The sequence below is a fragment of the Heliangelus exortis genome, chromosome 9 (assembly GCF_036169615.1).
Source record: "Heliangelus exortis chromosome 9, bHelExo1.hap1, whole genome shotgun sequence".
NCBI lineage: Eukaryota > Metazoa > Chordata > Aves > Apodiformes > Trochilidae > Heliangelus > Heliangelus exortis.
In genome coordinates, this window is record NC_092430.1 from 9,254,309 (window position 1) to 9,274,634 (window position 20,326).

The window sequence follows — 20,326 nt, forward strand, 5'->3', positions numbered from 1 at the left end:
ACTAGAAAAATTAAAACTGATGTGCTGATAAGCAAGTAGAGGATTTCACAGATCTGTGAGAGTGTTTAAAACATTTAACTGTGAGTTCCTTTAGTTTTGAGATTTAAAAAAAAAAACTTAGGCAAGATGATTTTGCATAGCTCACAAGTATCCTGAGGAATCCTTTGTTTAAATGCATGGTATTACAGATTCATAGATGAGCTGTGATGTTGATGCTTACTCTTTTGTGGAGATAAGCAGAAGAGCATCCTTGCCAAGTGGAATACTTCAATACTGGGATGCTGTTAGAACAGTTGTAGGGCTGCAGGGTGAAAAACCACCTGGGTGCTTTCAACTTTTCTTCTTTAGATAAATGTCAGGTAAAGTTCTTAGTTAAACCATTCGCTTACTGTGTAAGTAGAAGGCAAGCAACAAACTCCCTATGTCTGGGTATTTAGGAATAAAATGCATATAACAAGTATGACTTGAGTTTAACACCAAGAAAGCAGGACTGTTAGACTGTGTCCTGGAAGGCTTGGCCTTGTGACTGGGATATTGGAATGTGGCTGCTCTAGCTGATCCTGCTTTGAGCAGCAGGATTGGAGTGGATCTCCTCCAGAGGTTTCTGCCAACATCATCTATTCTGTGAATCTCTAATCTGATTTAAAGAACTGCCTTTGTGAGTCTGCGTTTTCCTTGGGGTTATCCTTGAATTCAGGCACTTACTGCAGAAGTTCATTAAAGAAGTGTCTTTTATAATGCTATTCCTAAAGGACTGGCCATCCTTCAGCTGTAGGAGTACAAGTACCTGCTTGACAGAACCATCTCCTCTCCAGGCAGGATGGATCAGCATTTGCCTCAGCATTGCTCTTAATCCATCCCTAGCCAGTGCAAGTCAGGGTGTGGTTTCACTGAAAGACCTCATGCCTTAATTTATAACATTACATGCTGAAAGTATGCAGGGAAGGTGTATTTGTGCAAATACATGTTGGGCATGTGCTATGCTGCTGGCTGGTTAGGAGTGCTACCCCAGAATGGTTTTAGACAGAGCTGCTTTAAAAACCACCTCTGGAAGTGTGCACTGCTTTGTGAACAGGGTAGGGAATGTTGGTAAAGAAGGAACAACAAGTGATGGATTAAGATGTGACTTGCAGAGATCTGCCATGACTTTTTCTTCTTCTTGCCTGAAGTAGTAAAGCATTTGGATTATTTCAAAGAACAAACTTAGCCATCAGTTTTCACTACAGTGTAAGGCTGGGCTGCTGGACAAACGTGGTTAAGTTTAGGAATGACAGCAGGTAATTTTTTAAATGTTTTCTGGTTTCTTAAGGTAGCCATGAACAAAGAGTTCTCTTGTTGGAAAATTTATGGTACTGTGAAATGGAAAGGGACAACAAATTGTGGAAATCGATAGGAGACATATTTAACCTTTTGTTTTTCTCTTATCTGGGTGGCTGATGGTAAATGATATCTGCCATTGACTATTTTTGTCAGGTTTATTTTCTCAGATTTTGTTAAACAATAAAAAAAGGTAAAATACCCTTTAGGAGCTAATGATTGGGTTTTTTTGGTAAAGGATGAAGACCATTGCAGGGTTGCCAGTTTTGATGAATTGGACCAACTCATGGTTGAATACAGGAATAAAAATATGGAGAATTGTGCCTTTGGGGGATTTCTAGGTTTACCCCACACACTTTCCTACAAGGAAAAGGAAGTAGCCATTTGCTTTCATGATCTGACAGAGGAGAAGGAACCTCATTGTGGAGGATCTACCCTTTATGGGAAAGAGATGCAATTCCTTCCCATCTAATTTGTCCATGCAACACTATTTGTTAGAGAGAATAAAATCTGAAGCATTTAATGTTTAGATACTGACTAATGAGCATTGATACCAAACAAAGTGGGAATTTGGTGGAACAATTTTTTTTAGACAATGGAGAATTTCTAAGTGAAGGTGAACGAGAAGTGAAAACAGCTTTATTTGTTGTTTTAAGGTTGCTTGGCACCCCTCAGATGAAAGCCGTTTAAAAATGCTTCATTTAAATTAAGGGTGTTTTTTCAAATGGTGGTCACAGGCTGTCTGATTTACTGGTGTTTTAACACTGAAAAATACCTCAAAATACCTCATCAGAGAGATTTCTGGAAGGCTTCAAGTTAGAATGTTGGTGGCTTACGAAGGGAAAGGGAATGGCCAGTTCAGCAATGAATTTATTCACCAGTCTTGAGCAAAGTGGTAAGGTGTTTGAAAAAGGATTGGATGAAGCTGTTAAAAACATTAAAAGGAGCTGGGTTTGGTTTTTTGTTGTTTTTTAGTTGTGTTCTCTCTTCTTGCATCTCATACTTAATTCATGGCAGAGTTTGGGATTGATGCTCACTGGGTCTTTCCATCTGTTCAAAGGGCAACCTCTATGCACAGACTTTTTTTCCCCTACATGCTTATGGGGCCTGATGAAGTGCTGAAAATGTTCTTTTACTAACAGCTTCCAGGTATTTTAAGAACTTCAGAGATTTTTGTGACAACTGGTAAGTGGGGTGGAATGTCAGAGATGTCACTGATATTTTTAGCTAACTGAGGTCTGTGTTTGACCAGACTGATGAGGCCTAAATCATGCAAGTCTGTGTTACAGTTACAGTGCACAACTGATGGAGCCTTTTATTCCCACTTTGGAAGTTGGTTTAAGTTGCTTGACGGGATGTTTGCTCTTGATGTGCCAAATTAAACCGTTTGGATTGGTTTTATATTCCTGCATCATGATCTGATGCAGTTACTGCAGTGCAGGTGTGGATGAGTCTGGGTATCTCCTTACAGGTACCACCAGAGAAAGGTTCAAATGCTGAAGTGTTTGAAGGAGCAGATTGAGAAAAAGTAGTGAAAACATAAGGAATCAAGTGCCTTAAATTTGTGCCATATAATGCGTAACTTAAAATATTTGTAAAAATTAACTTCTAATGAGGTTTTAATTTTAATTTTTAATATTGCCCAAGCTGAACTATTTTTGATAGCAGATTTAAAATCTTTATTCCTTAATCCTTGTGCGGCGATTAAAGATTGCTGTGGATGTCATTGAGTTTTGTTCTGAACTGATCTGGGTTGTTTTCAGTATGTTTTCTAAATTACCAGATACTTAAATTCTAATCTTTCAGCTTCCTTTTAAATACTGAGAGGGGGGGGGGCATGTAGAAATTAATTTTTGCCTTGAAATGAAGTGGTGCAGATTATAGGAGATACATAACTGTTTCTGGTAGTGGAGTTACACCTCAAATACGTTGAAAACTCTCTGCAACATTAACATACAAACATACCTGTCTCAGAAGTGTTGAGAAGAGTCAGGTCTTTGGTATTAAAATAAAACATCTGTACAGATCACAGCTAGAAATCAATTCATCTTCAGATTTACTCCTGGTAATTTCTGTGAACCTGTTTTCTGCAACCAGGGATTTTTCTTGGTGGTTAGCAAATGTTGGTCCAAGTTAGAACAGCAGGTGAGATAAAACAGATAAGCAAGGACAAAGAACCTGGGTACCTTTGGGTGTGTGGAGGCAGGTGGATTAAAGAAACCAGCAATGATTCTGGCAATGTTTTTTCTGCAGTTGTGAGCTGATGCCAGTCTGATGCTTGGAATCTGAAATAAGCCAAAAGGAGTAAAGATACCTGTGCTCTCGGGCTTCCTTGCATCTCTCATCTTAACTTGGGGCCACATTTCATCAGTTTTGTTTGTGTTCAGGAAGAATTTATGGTGTATCTTCTTAGTATGTGCCCATGCTTTGGAGCTGTTCTCCAACAGGAGATTACCGAAATCTCAAAAAGGGTACAGGTGTGCTTTGGTAGTAGCATACCTCTGCTTTCTGGCTGCTGTCAGACCTGTGTTTAGAGCAAAGCAGATTCACAACCAGAAAAGTTTTTCATCCAAATAAATAGTTAGGAAATACTGGGGGATTAATTTGCTCTTCTTCTCGAAGAGCTTGGCAAATTATCTGCTACCTGGAACAGTCTGAATTTTATGTAATGAATGTGCTGCTGATAGGTGTTGAGGAGACCTTTGATGTCCTGGCTTTCTTCCACTGATGTGTTAAGTCTGCTGGCCTTTATCAAGTAGAGGGGATTCCAAGAAGCAATTTCTGCCTTAATTGGAGCTCTAAACAATTGGAGCTTGTGTTAATGGTACTCTTTGTGTTACTGCATGCACTCCATTGGTGGCCAGTCCCATACACCTAAATCTGCATTTAGCTACTATGGTTCTGTTTAGGTTTTTTGCCTTGCCATTGATTCAGGGAGCCAGCTTTTGGGGCATGTTGTTCAGGGATCTGTTTATCCAAGGAATATATTCCTGTCCCCTGTAGCAGTGGGGCAGATGCTGGCCTTTGGCTCTTTTTTTGCTCCTAAAGAGGTCTTCAGTATATTGCTTGGCTTTAGGAGAATCCTTTTCAAACTAGACAAGAGTGGTGTGTTTCTAAATTGAAAATATTTCTGTCTCAGCTCAGTGAATCTAGAAAAGGGACTCTGCATGATGCATAGAGAGAATTGTATCTTAGTGCCTAAGTCATCTTACCTGGAACAGTTTTACTCACATGTCATGTGGGAGCCCTTAGTTAAGTGGTTTTCATCCTGGGCTTGTAAACCATGGGAATCTTCAAGTGATTATCTTCTGTGCCGATGTGAGGTAAAATCTGGATGTTCTCTGGGCTCTTCTCTCTCTGGACATTTGGGCTGGAAGGGTTCAGTGACCTCTGCTGTGATTCAGGTGCTACTGATGTAATCTCAAGTATGACCAAAGGGACTCCCAGGTGTCTTTAACTGCATAAAGAATCCAGATTGATGGGGATCCAAGGCATGCATTTGGCATCCAAGGCAAGTGATCCCTTTCAGCTGGAGTTTAGCTGCCTTCAAATGTGACAACTTCTCTGGGCTTTCTTCATGTTCATAAATGGTTGTTTCTCAGTGTTCAAAACTCAGATTACTCTCAGCCCCTTTGCTTCTGCTTGATGCTAGAATTAGTTTACAACCATGACCCAGAAGAATTCACTGCCAAAGATGATAACCATCGTGGCAGAGGTAAATCATGTCCCAGGGTGTTCAGAATAAACGTTTATTCCATGAAGTTGCTTTTTCCCATTGACATCAAGCTCCAGACTCACTTCCTCTAATTGGAATTTGGGATCTTCCTGGTATCCTGAAAGACCTCATCCCAGGTATCATTACTGTGATTCTACATTTCTAGAAAAAAAGTGTGGTACCTTTCTACCATAATAGCAAGTAAAACCTGTGTAGAACCACACAGTGTAAAAAGGTTCTTAGGAGTAATGTGTTCATCTTACTCTTTTGTTCCGCCTTCACCTGTCTGTTAAGGACTTTATCTTCATTACAAAGCAGGATTCAGATTTAATTTTTTTTTTTAAAGCTAGATCTAAAAGTTCTCTTCCCTCTAAATTTTCTTCTAAAAATAATTCTGTTTCCAGGTTGCTGTATTTACTTCAACAAGAAACCTCCAGCACAGAACTGAGAACAGAATGCGCTGTGGTCCTCGGAAGCCTTGCAATGGGTACAGAGAATAATGTCAAATCCTTACTAGACTGCCACATTATCCCAGCCTTACTACAAGGTACTTTTCCTTTAATGGTTCTATGTTAGTAAATGTGCCTAAAGTACTCAGATAAGCAAAGATAATGAAACTGACCACTAGTTTTTTGTCTCTAGGACTGCTGTCACCAGATATGAAGTTTATTGAAGCTTGCCTGCGATGTCTCCGTACCATTTTCATCAGTCCTGTCACTCCAGAGGATCTACTATACACAGTAAGTTGGAAGCATATTATTATGTCCTCTTAAAGCCTATGGAATTGGTGAAGTGGAAGGTCTTTGCCTGCAGTAGGATGAGGACTTGCTTGACCAACAATGCCTTGAGCACAGGTGAACCATGCTAACACTTAGAGCAATATTTGTTATGAGCTGGTAGGCAAAGCAGCACACTGATAAAGAACTAAAATGTTCAGGCTGGGGTGCAATCTTGAGGAGCAAAATCTGGGTCTAGATGGTATTTACAGATACCATTACCACAGCTGTGTTGACAAAAGTTAGTTTCTGAAAGTTTAATTTTTGGCATCTCATTCCAGATGTGAGGGTGCTTGCTTGATTCGCCTCCAAAATTTCTCTGCTTTTTAGTTAATAGAGGTACAATTTACATTTAACTGTCAGGGGAACAGACAATGTCCTCTGCCATTGCTGTAATCCTGAGTGCAGCTTGGGGCACATGAGCAACAAGGCTTGTTGGTGCTGACCTTGGAAAGGTGCAAATGCAAAACCATGGATGTGGAGCCCTGGCTGAAGGCAGGCACTTCTGTCTGGTGGCACCTGAGACACTGAAGGCTTTGCCCAAATTCACTCACTGTCCCTTACTTGGAAGGTTTTGTACTTTTTTCTTCCCTCCACCCTTGTCCCAGTGGAAAGGATGGGGCAAACTGTGGTCTGGCACCTGAAGTCTACCAGCAATCTATTTCTGCTGAGAGGAGGGCAGTGTTGCAGCAGGCTGCTGGGGGGGGTCACTGCTTCTCAGGTCCAGCTATTCAGGGGAGTTGAGCCCACAGTGCTAACCGCTCTGGTCCCACCACTCCAAGGTAGGACTGTCCCTTGCTGAATACGGAGGAGGTACTGCTGGTCTCATTTTATACTTTCTCAGTGGTTTCAGTGTCTGTTTTTCCCAGAGATAATTTCTGGGTGTTAAGTTCTCAATGGATTTTCTTCACAATTTTTGTCTCGTGCAGTGCTGTAATGATGTCTGGCTTGTTCTCTATTCCTTTTCCAATGATTTCTTTAATTTTCATTTCAGAAATAGGTATGTCAACTTGTAGTTTTCCATGGACTCAATTTTACCAGACAGACCTTCATAGCTTACCCTTGCACTTAGTATGTGTAGGTGATAAGTCAGCTGTGTCCTCCATTGCTCCCTGCCTTTTTTTCCACTTGTTTCTTGATTGTTCATCAAGGAAACCCTCAATGCAGATTGTGTGACCACTAAAGGCACCTCTGAGTGATCTGAGTGTCCTCTTTGTGTCTCCCTTCCTTTGACTCCACTTCATGCTCCCAGATTCTCCCAGGTTAGCCTCTAAGAGGTCTTAATTATAGGGCCCATCTTCTTCCTCCTGTCAGCATCTGGAGTCAAGGCTTCAGGTGATCATCTGCATTAACATCTGACCCTCTCTTCCTGGGGGTCAGTGCTGAAGAGAGATTCTTTAATTATTCTCTATTTGGAGGAGAGATTTGATATCCTGAAGGGAGAGGAAGGGGAAGAGCATGTGAAGGTGTGTGGAAGGGCCAGTACTAGCCCAGAAATTTGCACCAACATTGTGGGAACAGTATGCCTAAAATACAGGATTTTAGGTGTCACCTTCTGAGTTCTGTGTTGCACAAGAGTGCCATCAGAATTCTGCTACCCCATTCCTTATTCAGGCAAACATGCTGTCCCTTAATTAACCAGAATGTAGGCTGCCTTCACTAGAAGGGTGCAGACTTTGGTACCCAGGCCCATTTAGTGACCTTCCTTCAAAGTAAAATGAGGAGTGGCATGGAGGCCCAGGGTGAGAGCTGTGTTGAGATGCAGGTATGTGTGCAGACTTGTTAAAATTGTAGGATTGTCTTTGGAGGTGTCTTGTACCTGGGAACTGTGTGTTTTGGCTTGCTGAATAGTTTCAAGCACTAAGTGAAATCCAGTTTGACTGAATAGCCTCTTGCTTGAGCTATTGGTATTGTATTTAAAACAGAATAATGGATGCAGTAATAGAAAAACTTTCCATCCCATGAGGGCATTCTGCATGCTTCCTTAGAGATGGTCTCAACCATGATGCAATTTTCCTTCCTCAGTGGATGCATACACAATTTTATTGAGAAATTTCTCTGTGGCTGCTGTGCTGGCCTTAAAGGAAGGAGCAGGTATGTCTGAGTCTGTCCTTGCAGGAAGCTTGGAGAAGGAAGGCAGTGGAATAAGGATGAGCTTCTCCCTGCTGTTGAGACAAGGAACGAAATTTCAGGAGTCTCACTTTTTCCAGCTTAGTGAGCTGGTGATGTAAAGTGAAAGGCATTCCTCCTCACTCTTCAGGTTTCAGGTGGAAAACCTGACATCATCTGCTGATCAACCAGGCTCGATGAAGGGGAGGAGGAGGAACTGAGAGGTGAAAGCCAGGAGGACAGGGCAGGGTTTGTTACACCAGCAAGGAATGACACCACACTGCAAGGTGTCCCTGTCTTCACATGGCTCAGGGATATGCAGTTACTAAAGGAGGAATCTAGGTCATCTTCCAGTGCCTTACTCCTGTTGTTCCTCCTGTTTGTGATGGCTGTGCTCATCCAGCAAGGCTGAGTGTTCTCTCATCTGGATGGTTTTCTAAAAATGAGACTCGTAAAATCATGAATTCTAGCTTAGCGAGCTTTATGTTCAAGTTATTTGGATGAATAGAAGAATTTCAGTTCTCAGACTTGGAAAACAAGAGTGATAATCCCCTGTTGAAATGTTTTAAGGATAGATCTTGCAAATTTTGTTTTAATGTTAGAAAGAAATGTGAAGAAAGTAGGTAAATATTGGGGTCCAGGTAGGTAAATGCAACTCTGTTCTCTCAGAATTCTCTCTGAATGGGCAGGAGTTGGGTCACAGTACAGGTGATGGAGAGGTATTTGTCATGAACATCCTTTGTTAGGGGACCACATTGTAATGGATCTGTGAACCTCATGTTTTAACTGCAAATGGTGATTCTAGGCTCAGTGTCACTTGTTAGGGTTGTTAGGAAGATACGTGGTTCCTTATTTTTTAATATGGAAAAAGGGAATTGGATAGCATCGTACTGACACATAATTACTCCATATTTTGAAGTCCCTGATGTGCACATATATTTTTACTCTTTGTTTTAGATTCTTTTCTGAGTAACCTACCAAAGTTATGATAGAAGTCGGATATATTTTAGCAGAATCAAGGGGCAAAGCTAACATTAAGGAAGCCCTCTTGCAGCTTTCCAAGAGTTTTTAACCTTTTTGTTCCCTCAACATTTCTGATTTGATAGAACAAAATGAGAAAGTGTACAAAAGATACCTTCAAAGAATTGCTTCTCAGCACATACCCTTTTACAGTCCAGAATATCTGAAAATAACCTTCTTTATGTAGTGGTAGAATTTTAAGGAACCATTACTCCAATTTATCAAACTGTGATCAATACTGGTGAAGTTTCAGGTGAAACTCAAGTATTGCATGGTCATATCACTGGCCAGGATGTGAAATAAAAGTTTGTTGGTTCCTTCCCTGCTGTTAGACACAAGTGGAAAGGTGTTATGCATTCCTCTGTTGAATAGAAGTGTTTAAATAAATAATTATTCTCCAAGGAAAGTGATGTATTTTTATACACAGTTGGGGAGATAAAAACAAGGATGTGTGGAGATAATGTTCTAGTAGAATCTGTGAGAGATAGCACCAGAAATCTTCTCTACCTTCAGGTTGTTTTCCAGTGGCTGCTGATAGGAAGCTTGTCTTCTTGCACTTTTTAAAGGTTTCAAGTGCTTTCTTAATCAATTCTTCTGTATTTTCACTGAAATCTGATTTTCACAAGCAGTTCAACCAGCTCAAGTTTAAAAAAAACAAAAGTTCTTTGGGGGAGGAGACCAAAACAGGTCTTATCCCCCCCTTATCCCTCCAGTCTAGATTTTCTGCTTGCTGATATCCCCAAAGTTGGTAATTTTCTGTGGTTTTCTAGATTATGGAGATCAATGGAGATATTACTAACACTGGGGAACACTGTGTGTACTTCTTTAATAGTGGCAGTTTGAATCCTTTCTGGCTCATGGGTGTCTCCCCTGTAAAGATTTCTGAGCTGGTGCAGATTTTTTTACTGAGCTCACTCAGCATATTTCTTCAGTTGTGAATTCTTGCACCTCTTATGTTTGGCATATCTCTGGTTATTTCATTAAACTCCAACTTTCAGACTGGTATCTACAGTCTTACACTTGCAATTTTTGAACTAAACCAGTTTCCATAGTCAGTGGTTGCCCTGCAGGAGATCTCAGGTCTTGCATCTTATATTTTGAAGGTCCTTTTTGAAAGCTTCATTACCTCTCAATCCTGAAATAAAAGTAAACATTTATAAAAGTAAACATTAATAGAAATGTTAATTTTCATGTAATGTTCATTTCCTCTGTTCTGCACCATTTATCTTGTGGCAGGAATTTAGCTTACCACCTTTCCAAACTAAAATAACCAGTGTTTCTTTTAGCAGCACTTCACTTGCTGCCTCTAAGGTGTACTGATAATAGTAACTGCAAGCTCTCAAGTGCTGTCATTTTGTAACTTACCCCAGAGCTTCAGTGACTGGATGCAATTTCAGTCCATTATTTCCTCTTGCTGATTTTTTGGGGATTCTGTTGCTTGTGTCATATATACTAATAGAGTCTATAGTGTGTGTTTGACTTAAAGGAAGGACATGGCTTAGTGGTGAGGTTACAGTGTTGTTCAGAGGTTGGACTGCATGATCTTGAAGGTCTCTTCCAACCAAAGAGATTCTATAATTCTGTGAAATTATAACCCCACATGACTTGGTTAGAGAGTGCCACAGAATTCAAGGTGGGCTGTCCCTTGTTTAGTTTGGCACCTAGTTGCCCACCCTGCTCCTTTCTACTCAGAGTTAAAATGAAGAGGTAAGTAAATCATATTGTAGTAAGAAAACACTAAGACAAATCCTGGAGTAATTACTCTCTGTGACCATGTTTGCAGTTGTCATTTTTTTCCCCCCATTATTTTTTTCTCATGGAGTAACGATTCTGTGGACAAATCCCAGAAGTTTGACACTAAACTTGCATTGACCTGTTATTTTTTCTGCAAGGATTTGGCTCAGAACTGTCACTTGTGCCTTGAAGTCTGTCCTGCCCTTCTTTTAACAGTCTGGTCCTGTGTCCATACAGGTTTCAGTGGAAGGGAGAACAATCAATGCAGAATCAGGAGTAATATTTTCAGTACCCAACTGTGAAGAAACAGTGCTGAAACCCAATGTTAATGCCTTTTTCTTTTCTGGCTTGTTTCCAGGATGCTACAGTTATCTCCCACCTCATGGCACTGCTCAGTAGGTCTCGGTATACACAAGAATACATCTGTCAGATCTTCTCACATTGCTGCAAAGTAAGGAAGAGAAAACATCTTTATGCAACCCATTGTGTAAGGTGATGTTGCCTTTTGTGGCAGGAAAATTACCACAGTAATGAATGAACTGGTACTGCTCAGCATTTGCTGATGGATTTATTGATGTTGATACACGTTTACCTAAAATGGAAGAGGCAAATAAGTGCTTTTTAATAGGGGGTGTGTGTGTGTATTTACACCTTTGGCTACTAAACAAACTCAACAGTTTAGGCAAATATCCATGCTTGCCACTATCAAGATAAATTTTGGAAGGCTAATTTTTTTTTCCCTCTGGAAGTCCCCAGTCTGTGCAAGCATCTCTGCAGAGTTCTTGCAGATGCTTTCAAGACAGCTGTTTTAAGCCCAGCAGATGTTTTCTAAGAGATCTTGTAGGTTGAGAGGAAGGAAAATGCTCTTCTCAGTTGAGCTCTACCAGCTACAGGTTTATCCAGATGTGTGTTTCACTCCTGCTATATAATGGAGTTCTCTTGAAAGAGGAGAAACAGTTTAAAACTGTCAGCAGCCCAACCCCAGTCTTAAGTTGTTTTCCTACTTCAACCATGATGCTTGCTTTGTTAGACATAAGGGATGTTCTATATTGCAAAGAATATTTCCTTTGGAATAGAAGAATCTCATTTCAGCTCTGTCTCAGATGTGAAAATCAAGTGTCACTCCTGCCTGCCAGGGTGTATAGGTGTGCTCAGGACCTCAGCTGGGTTTGAACAAAAGCTCAGGGAGTGCAGAGAGTTTCTTCACTTACAGATCCATCCAGAAAAAAGCATGGAGGCATGATTAATGCTGTGACATTCTAAGAGCTGAATTTAAATTGCATGTAGCCCCTGCTTAATGCAGAGGTGGCTAGAGTTGTGAATCTACTTCTGAAGACATGTTTGTAAGTCAACTGATCATGTTTTGGCAGAGAACACTGAGGGTTGCAGGCCCCATTGTGATTTTTTGGTTTTTTTTTCCCCAGCCTCAGTGAGCCTCATTCTGCTACAGAAGTTCTGAGATCTTCCTACTGCAAAATTCAGTATTTGTGTTTAATTGCAAAGGCTTTTTAAGTCTTGGAAAAACACTGCCCTACCAGACTTGGATCTTGAATAAACAAGTTAATAGATTTATGGCTACATATGTTTGAAACCAACCCATAATCTGTAGGAGGAAAATGTTAACCTGTTACCAAAACACTGTCACATTCTGTATGGAAACAGTTTCCTAGTTAAAGCCTTCTTTTCTAAAATCAGAATTGTTGAAAAAGCTCAATATTACCAGTGAAGAAGACAGTAACCTCATTGCCTATTGAAGAACAGAGTGCAAATAATTACAGGGAAAGGACAAACGCTAGAAAAATAAGAGTTGGACTTTTTAATATAAAAATAAAAGTTGGTATGCCAGATGACTACGAAGTAAATGTTAGTAAGTCTACCTTTACTACTTAAGTTGCTGATAGTGGAAACCTCTTAAATATTCTTTTTTTAAAATAGTGGTTTATGTTTTCTTTTGGAGGGTCCAGACCACCAGACAATCTTATTTAACCATGGAGCTGTTCAGAATATCGCCCATCTGTTAATCTCCACCTCCTACAAAGTAAGAAATTTAAAATTAATCCATAGTTTATGAAAAGAATACGAACGAAGGTTATAAAAACTGTGTCTCTGCATATTAATTAAAACTACAGACGGGTATAATGGCTGTTTCTAAAGTTGTGTTTTTACTAGCCATGTGGATTTCTATCAAAATGAGATTTATTGTTCTGGAGTGCTCTGTAAAGTTAAAACACTGCTATTTAAAAGAGTTGTTGATCCAGAGGCTGTTGTTGATCCAGAGGACAACAGTCACTTGGCAACCCAATAAAAATGGACTGAACAATAAATGAGAAAATGGATTTAAGCTGAAGAGAAACAAATGGAAAATGCTCTAAGATGTTACACCTTTGAAAATGTGGCCAGGGAATGTGTGGAGGCCACAAGCTACATTTGATTTGTGCTCACTGGATTTCCTAAGGCTTGAGTTCCAGTCTCTGGTATGTTTTGAAAGTCTACCCTGGACTATCTTAAAGTGCCACCCCTGGGGAAAAGCATCATCTTCTATCTTTCTATGATTCTACCTGGAACTTGGTGTCAAGAAAGGTCAACTGACTCTTTTCAGGCTGAGGACAAAATTTCAGATCCTGAGCACAACCCTGGGAGTGTGCTGTAGATTACTTAATAAAATGTTTCAGTGCTTAAAATGTTTTCTGATGCTTTTTTGTGTAGTTTGATTTTTTTGAGGGCTAACAGATGTCTGTTATGCAAATAATTTCAAGATCTGTGTGAAGCCAGTCCTATGATCTCCAAGCAGTTGAACTTTCATGGACTTTCTTACCCAGATACCAATCTATCCCCCTCCAGAAAGTATGAAAATCTGCAACACTTCGAAGTATCTGAATTTATTTCCATCTATGCTTTATTACAGTATCTAATACAAAATATCTAATGTTATCATGATAGTTTTATTTTATTGAAAATAAGCTGTTTGTTGGTAGATTGAGACTGGGTGAGATAATTTCGCATATCTGTTTTGATTTTCTGCCTAACACAGAACATTTTTGATAAAGTATCTTTCAGCAGCAACACCAGTTGTTAAAGGAGAAGTCAAAGTAAGGGCAAATCTGGTGCTGTTTCAGGGGCTTGTTAATGTCCTATGTGATGATATTTATTTTGGTTTGAGGGTTTTTTTTTTTAGGTTTTTAATCAATCCAATAGGAAGTGTGTGATCTTCAGTATTTTCTTAGTGAGGTTGATAAACTTCTATTTTTTGTCTTTCTGTACTAATCAGTTTTCACCAGGATCAGGCAACATTTTGCTCAGGAGTCAAGGTGTGAGTCTAGATGTTTCCATCTGCCTGTGATCCATCATCTACATTTCTTAACTGATTATACAGAATTATTTTCTACAAACCTACACAGCAGTATAGACCAACTTTGCTTTTATGTTAGTATTTTCATTTCTAGTTGATATATCTTGTATTTTTACACAGGTTCGAATGCAAGCATTGAAGTGCTTCTCAGTTCTAGCCTTTGAAAACCCACAGGTATCAATGACTCTTGTAAATGGTAAGTCTAATGCTCCTGTTGCTTATTTGATGCTCATGTTGCTGGGGGGCTGAATCAGAATCACTTGGAGTTCTCTTTCATTGCTTGCAGTGTCAGTGGATGGAGAATTGTTACCACAGATTTTTGTGAAGATGTTACAAAGGGACAAGCCTATTGAAATGCAGCTCACAGCAGCCAAATGGTAATTTTCATGAGGAATTAGAGTGAATCAGTATGTCATTTAATACTTATTAACTGTTCCCTTTTTAGCTCGTTGCAAAGTAATATGTGATCTAAAATCTTTGGGAATAATAATTTGCATTATCGAAGTCGTTGAAGAAGTGATTCTTGCCTTAGAACCTTGATAGCATAAAATGTTGCTGGGCAGCAGTTTTGTCAGCAACATGTATTGAGACATAGGGATTTTCACCAGCTTAACTGCAATTTTCACAAGCAGCTTGGCTTTCTTTAGTTATGCTTTGAAGATGCTATGGTCGGGTGTGTGTCCTTAGGGACTGCAACACTGAAATGTCCTCATGTTGTACTGGTTAATGTCCCTTGTTACACCACTGCTCAGAGGACTGACTCAGGTGACTGGGGGAGGTGTTGAATGCACTAAGATGACAAGAGCTGATCCCTCTTCCTGGATGTTTTGATTGTTCTGATTGTTCTGCTCATACAGCAGTTTTAATATTACTAATTTTTTAGTTCAAATCAAACTTTACCTTCTGGTACGGGAACATCTCAGTGTTCTTATTCAGGAACAAAAAACCCAGTTCCATTCCAGCAGCACTGGGGTTATACTCATTTCATAAGCTGGCAATTGACTCTTTTTTCCTTTTGTTTTGTTGTTAATAATGGAATAAATCACCCTGAAGGTGTTAGAGAGAAAATTACCCATCACTCTAAACTACTAAAATTAAACACAACTCAGGAGTTTGGTCACTGATACATTTCTTGATCATTCTTGCAAATTTTGCTGGGTTATTTTTGCCCTAGATCTCAATGAGTTCTCTGGTTCAGGTCACCAAACAATTTCACTGCTTGTGTCAGTGCAAGGTTTTGAGGTTCTGGGTAAGGAACAAGTAGGTGTGATGGCTTCTTTTGCAGTGTTGCCAGTTCTGGATTGCTGAACACATTGATGGAAGCAGTTATAAAGATATGTAGGGGAGGTGGAGTTAGGTAATCCCATTCCATCTGGGGACCTCCCACACTCCTTTCCAAACAAAACTGGTCAAGCAGTCTGGTGTTACTGGTGTATTAAGTAGCTCTTAAAGCAAGTTAAATTTAAATTGACTGCACTGCAGTCTCAGTTCTGGTTGATTTATCTATTTCTTAGAGAATCCAGAGACTTACAGAAGTTATATTATCTATTTATCTTGAGATATGAGGCAGTTGATGTCATGAAGACAGGCTGGAGATAAAAACTGTTTTATTAGTACAGTGTGTTGTTCTGCAACATCTTACTGAAGTGCATGGAAAGCAGTGATAGGTGAATGTGTTTTACTTTGTTGTTCCAGCCTTACTTCCATGTGCAGAGCGGGAGCAATACGGACAGATGATTCTTGCATCGTTCTTAAGGTGAGCTGGTCAAACAGTTTTCTGTTTAAAATCTTCTTCCCCAGAAGGGCTATCCTGGTTTTATTTGTCTCGCAGAAAAAAAGAAGCACAAAATCTGTTAACCAAAGATTTCTTTAGAGAAAGAATTATACTAAAAGGTCAATATCCATGAGTATATATCCCAGTGTTTGACACACGTCTGTCTGAGGTTTGTAATAATTTCAGAAGCTGTTTGTGAGTAATACCAAAGGGTTACTACCTTGGTCTCTGTATGTGAACAAGGCACAGGTTTGTATTTCAGTTGCTTGTTTCACAAGGCAGGAGTCACAATAATGGCACAGTCTCTATATGGTGTTTGTCATAAACAGATGATTTCTCAGGTTTTATCCTTCATACTTTGGCTAGGGAAATTTTTTATTAAAAAACCCACAACTGTGCTGAAATACTGGGTTTGATTTTTATACTGCCTGTGGCTTTATAAGGAAATTAAGTAAACAAACTTGTACAAATACCCTTGGAATGCAGTCTCTCTCAATGGTCACACTTCTGTAGGTAGTCAAAAAATGAGAAGCTTTTGATGATGAAGCTTTGCCTGTGGTCACTTTTAAACATTGCGTTCATACAGACTGATTTTGACTGTGTGAGAAGTTGATTGAAATTAGCCTACTATATACTTAGTAAAGCCCAAACAACTTCTCTGCCTGTGCAGTCTTAAAAACCACTAAAATTTTTTGTCTCTGGATACTGATCTGAAGAACATTGTTGAGAATTTCTCTAGGAGAGCTTTTGGTTTTTGTTAGGGGTTGGTTTGGGGTTTTTTTGAGCCGAATGAAGTTGCACTAAACCCTGGTGGGATTTGTTTTATCTTTTCAGACTTTGCCCTGTTTGGTTCGAATGTGTAGCAAGGAAAGACTGCTGGAAGAGAGAGTAGAAGGAGCAGAAACCCTGGCCTATTTGATTGAAACAGATGTGGAGCTCCAGAGAATTGCCAGCATTACTGACCACCTCATTGTCATGCTTGCTGACTACTTCAAGTATCCCAGCTCAGTGAGTGCAATCACTGATATCAAGAGGGTACGTTTCCTTACCAGCTCTGAAGCTTTGCAAAATGTGACAGGGGAGTAATAAATGGGCTCAGGAGATGTTATATGTATAAAAACCTCAATTTAAACCTTATGTCTGAGTCCCTCAACATAGGGGACCAGAGGTCCAATAGGATTTGATTCCTGATGCATGTAGTCCCCAAGTTTTTGTTTGCTTGCTGCTTTTTCTGGAGCCCCTTTTATCCAAACTAAAATGGTTGTATGTGCCTGGACACCCCATCCTGTAAGAAAGGTGGGCTGTGGCAAGTTTCATGGATCTTCACCATGCAAGTTTCATTACCTTTCCTAGAGACAGCAGTGAAATACCAGGCTGAGCTGTCAATCATTTTCTCCTTTTACAAGACTTACCTTTAGGAGCCAGGACACTTCAGCTTTCTAAGAGATAATAGGCCATGTGATGAGAGCCATTTCATTTCTTAAGTCAGATTTGTGAAAAAGATCAAGTTCAGGAATGGTTCTGTTCAAGCATAAAATCATGTGGATGTCATGTAGCATTTCATATTGCAAGTAATGTTTCATACTTGCAAGAGGTTGGATAAACGGAGACAAGATACACCTTGGAGACCTAATTTCCTAGGTGCTGTACTAGGAATTCTCATCTGTAACGTTCCTTTGCAGATTGTTACACACTTTACAAAGCAATAGTGGATCAGTCAGTCTCAGAAGCAAGGTTATTTTGATATTCTACATGGGGAAATATCCATTTCCTATCCCCTTCCCCTTATATTAAGCCTGATATTCTGGAAGTTATGAGTCCAAGAGGTAGGCTCACTTCTCAGATTGATATTGTATTTAGAGCTGCCTTGAGTTGTTTGTAAAAATGCAAATTAAATAGGGGAAAAAAAAAGAAACTAGTTGCAGTGTGAAGTTAAATAAGCAGAAGAAAGTTTAACAGCTGATTGGGGAGTGATGGACTTTGGCTGTAGCATCAAAGTTACAACTAGGTTCTAAATGTGAGTGGGACAACTATAAATATTATGATATTGCTTTGGGTGTTCAGAAAGTCTGTAAAAACAGTCAGCTGGGAAGCCAGGCTGCTTCCTTTGTAAAGAGTGCTTTGAATTATACCCTGTAGGGTAAAAACTCTATGAGTAAAGACTGCCAAGCAGTTCACTCGTCTGTTTTAAATATTTGAAACAATGATATAATACAGTCTGCTCTCATGTAGATGTGCCAGAGAGAATTACTCATACAGTTTAGTTTAGTTTTTGACAGTTCTTTCAGTGCTTTGCTGCCTAATACTGGCATTTTTCTGCCCTTTTGTGTCGACTTTGTGTGTCGCATCATTTTGTGGACCCTGTTGTTACAGAGTTGTGAGGGCAGGCAGGATCCCAGAACCTTTCTCATTGGAAAGGACATGAAGAGCTCTGAAAGTCTTGATTTTGTGTTCACAGCAGGGAGAGGGCTGAATGTAGTTGAGGCTGACCAAGAGTTGTTTCTTGTAACCACTAAAGGGGCTTGCTCTCTGAGCAACCTGTTCCAAAGTTTGGCTGTTCTCTTTCTTACATCAAACAAGGACCTCTCTGTTTTGATTAGGCTGTTGTTTCTCCTTCTCTTGCTCTCGGGCTCCATGTTCTCCTTGTAGGTGTTGGAAGGTTGCTCTTGGATCTCCCCCCAGCCTCCTCTTCCCATGGCTGAGCAAGCAGGGGTGCATCTGCTCCAAATCTGCTCTCCTGAAGCCCAGGCTCTGTGCTCTGCTCCGTGCTTTTCTCACACCTCTCAGAAACTTGTCCACCACTATTTTGTGATACCTCCAGCTTCCATTTGTTGCCATACCCCTGAGATGTTCCTGTTTTGTGAGCAACCCATCCGGTGCTGCACAACCCTTTTAGCCCCTGGGTTAAGAAGTTACCTTCCAGAAACCTCCTAGACAGCCTGCACCCTATCTTACCAGCACAGCAGAAGCCAACATCCACCTTAAGGTGGGGATGTCCTATGATTTAGAGACTGCCTTTGGTTCCTGCTATTGCAGGAAAGAAAACTCTGGATTCTCTCCCAGTTTTTTCACTTCTCATGGCTTGTTTCTGCAAGTGTCTGTTGGGTGTTTGATATCTGTGCTTTATTTAAATGTAGCTTGACCATGATTTGAAGCACGCCCATGAACTGCGCCAGGCTGCTTTCAAGCTCTACGCTTCCCTGGGAGCAAATGATGAAGATATCCGAAAAAAGGTGAGTCTGTGGAAAAAAAAACCTAGCAACCAGACAAAGATGTGGAAAGAATTTGCACCCTTCCAGCTCCTTTGTTTTCAAGGGAGTGTAAAATGAGAAGGCGCCCCTTCTGTTACATTCATAGAAACTTCAGCATGTGATTTTCTTTGCTAAAAGTCAAAGTCTTGCTGTATCAAAATAGAAGAGTAAAGTTGTGTACACATCTTCACAGGGATGAACTAGATGGTCACAATCAGTTGTCTTTCAACATGTTATGGACCTTCTCGTTAGCTGTGCAGGAATATATACTTGTGGCATGGGACTAATTCCTGAAACCTGTGTTCTGAGGGAGAGAGTATACCTCTGTTGTCATGTAACCTACCATAAACAAAAAACTTTTTCAAAATGAACCCGTGGAAAGTCTTGTCATATTGGAAAACAAAGTCAGAATTTCTCCTGTGGTTCTGAAGTGAGGACAGGGGGGCTTGCTCTGGCATACCATTTGGTTTGAAGGTGAACAAACTATTCAAACATCACAGGGAGGAGACTGGATGGTTGGAGCAATCACAGTGAGAAATTTCTGTGGGAAAAAGTTGATGGAAATGAAACAGTGAATGATTAAATTCAATTTTTCAATTAAGTGTTAAGTTCCTGTGTCAAGTGTGGCAAGGAAAATTTTCTGAGTTTATTTGCTGGTTAAAGAGGAGAAAGCAGAAGGAAGACAGGTATGCACAGGAAGGAGGCAGGAAAACAGTATTAAAAAAATAACAAGTGGGATGGTTTATCAGTGGGGAACCATTCAGGACCTTCAGAATTCCAAACCCATAAACCTTTCTTTTGTTGCAGGATGAACTTTATTTAATAGTAAGGATCTGTCTTCTACATGCCAAAGCACTGTTTTTAGTGAGTGGTGGGTGTGTAGGTGACAAAGCTGATTTATTATACAAAAGCCATCTTTATGTGGCATTAACTCCCTTTTCTCCTAGTCTTAAGTGCTTGTGCTGGCCATATCTAAATGTGGCAGATGAACTATATTGGTGTTTTTCCAGATACCTTCACAACATGTCTCTAATGTGTAATTTGTATATATTGTGTGCTCCCTTTTGATTTAATATGACATTAAAGGCAATTCCTATATATATATAACCCTCTTATTCCTAAGGATTATTAAATCACTTTGAAAGCAGCAGTGGAGCAAAGAATGTAAATGTTTTTCCCAAACTGTATGAAGATACCCACTACTTCCCACTTCATCTGGGAAGAGAATGTGGCTTGCTGCTGTTAGCTGCAGTTTTTATATGAATATTTGAAATGTTGCAG

General features: G+C 39.9%; 1 protein-coding gene across 4 annotated transcripts in view; it reads left to right on the forward strand.

Moving 5' to 3' along the window:
- The window catches only part of ARMC8 (armadillo repeat containing 8), a 52,148-nt gene that overhangs the window by 19,443 nt on the left and 12,379 nt on the right, over positions 1 to 20,326 (forward strand). For all 4 annotated transcript variants that reach the window (XM_071751995.1, XM_071751997.1, XM_071751996.1 and 1 more), the window contains 9 exons: positions 5,437 to 5,579; positions 5,675 to 5,772; positions 11,030 to 11,122; positions 12,629 to 12,709; positions 14,141 to 14,216; positions 14,307 to 14,397; positions 15,716 to 15,776; positions 16,629 to 16,829; positions 18,932 to 19,027. In XM_071751995.1, coding sequence (XP_071608096.1) covers positions 5,437 to 5,579; positions 5,675 to 5,772; positions 11,030 to 11,122; positions 12,629 to 12,709; positions 14,141 to 14,216; positions 14,307 to 14,397; positions 15,716 to 15,776; positions 16,629 to 16,829; positions 18,932 to 19,027 — 940 coding nt within the window. The remainder of the gene's footprint in view (positions 1 to 5,436; positions 5,580 to 5,674; positions 5,773 to 11,029; positions 11,123 to 12,628; positions 12,710 to 14,140; positions 14,217 to 14,306; positions 14,398 to 15,715; positions 15,777 to 16,628; positions 16,830 to 18,931; positions 19,028 to 20,326) is intronic.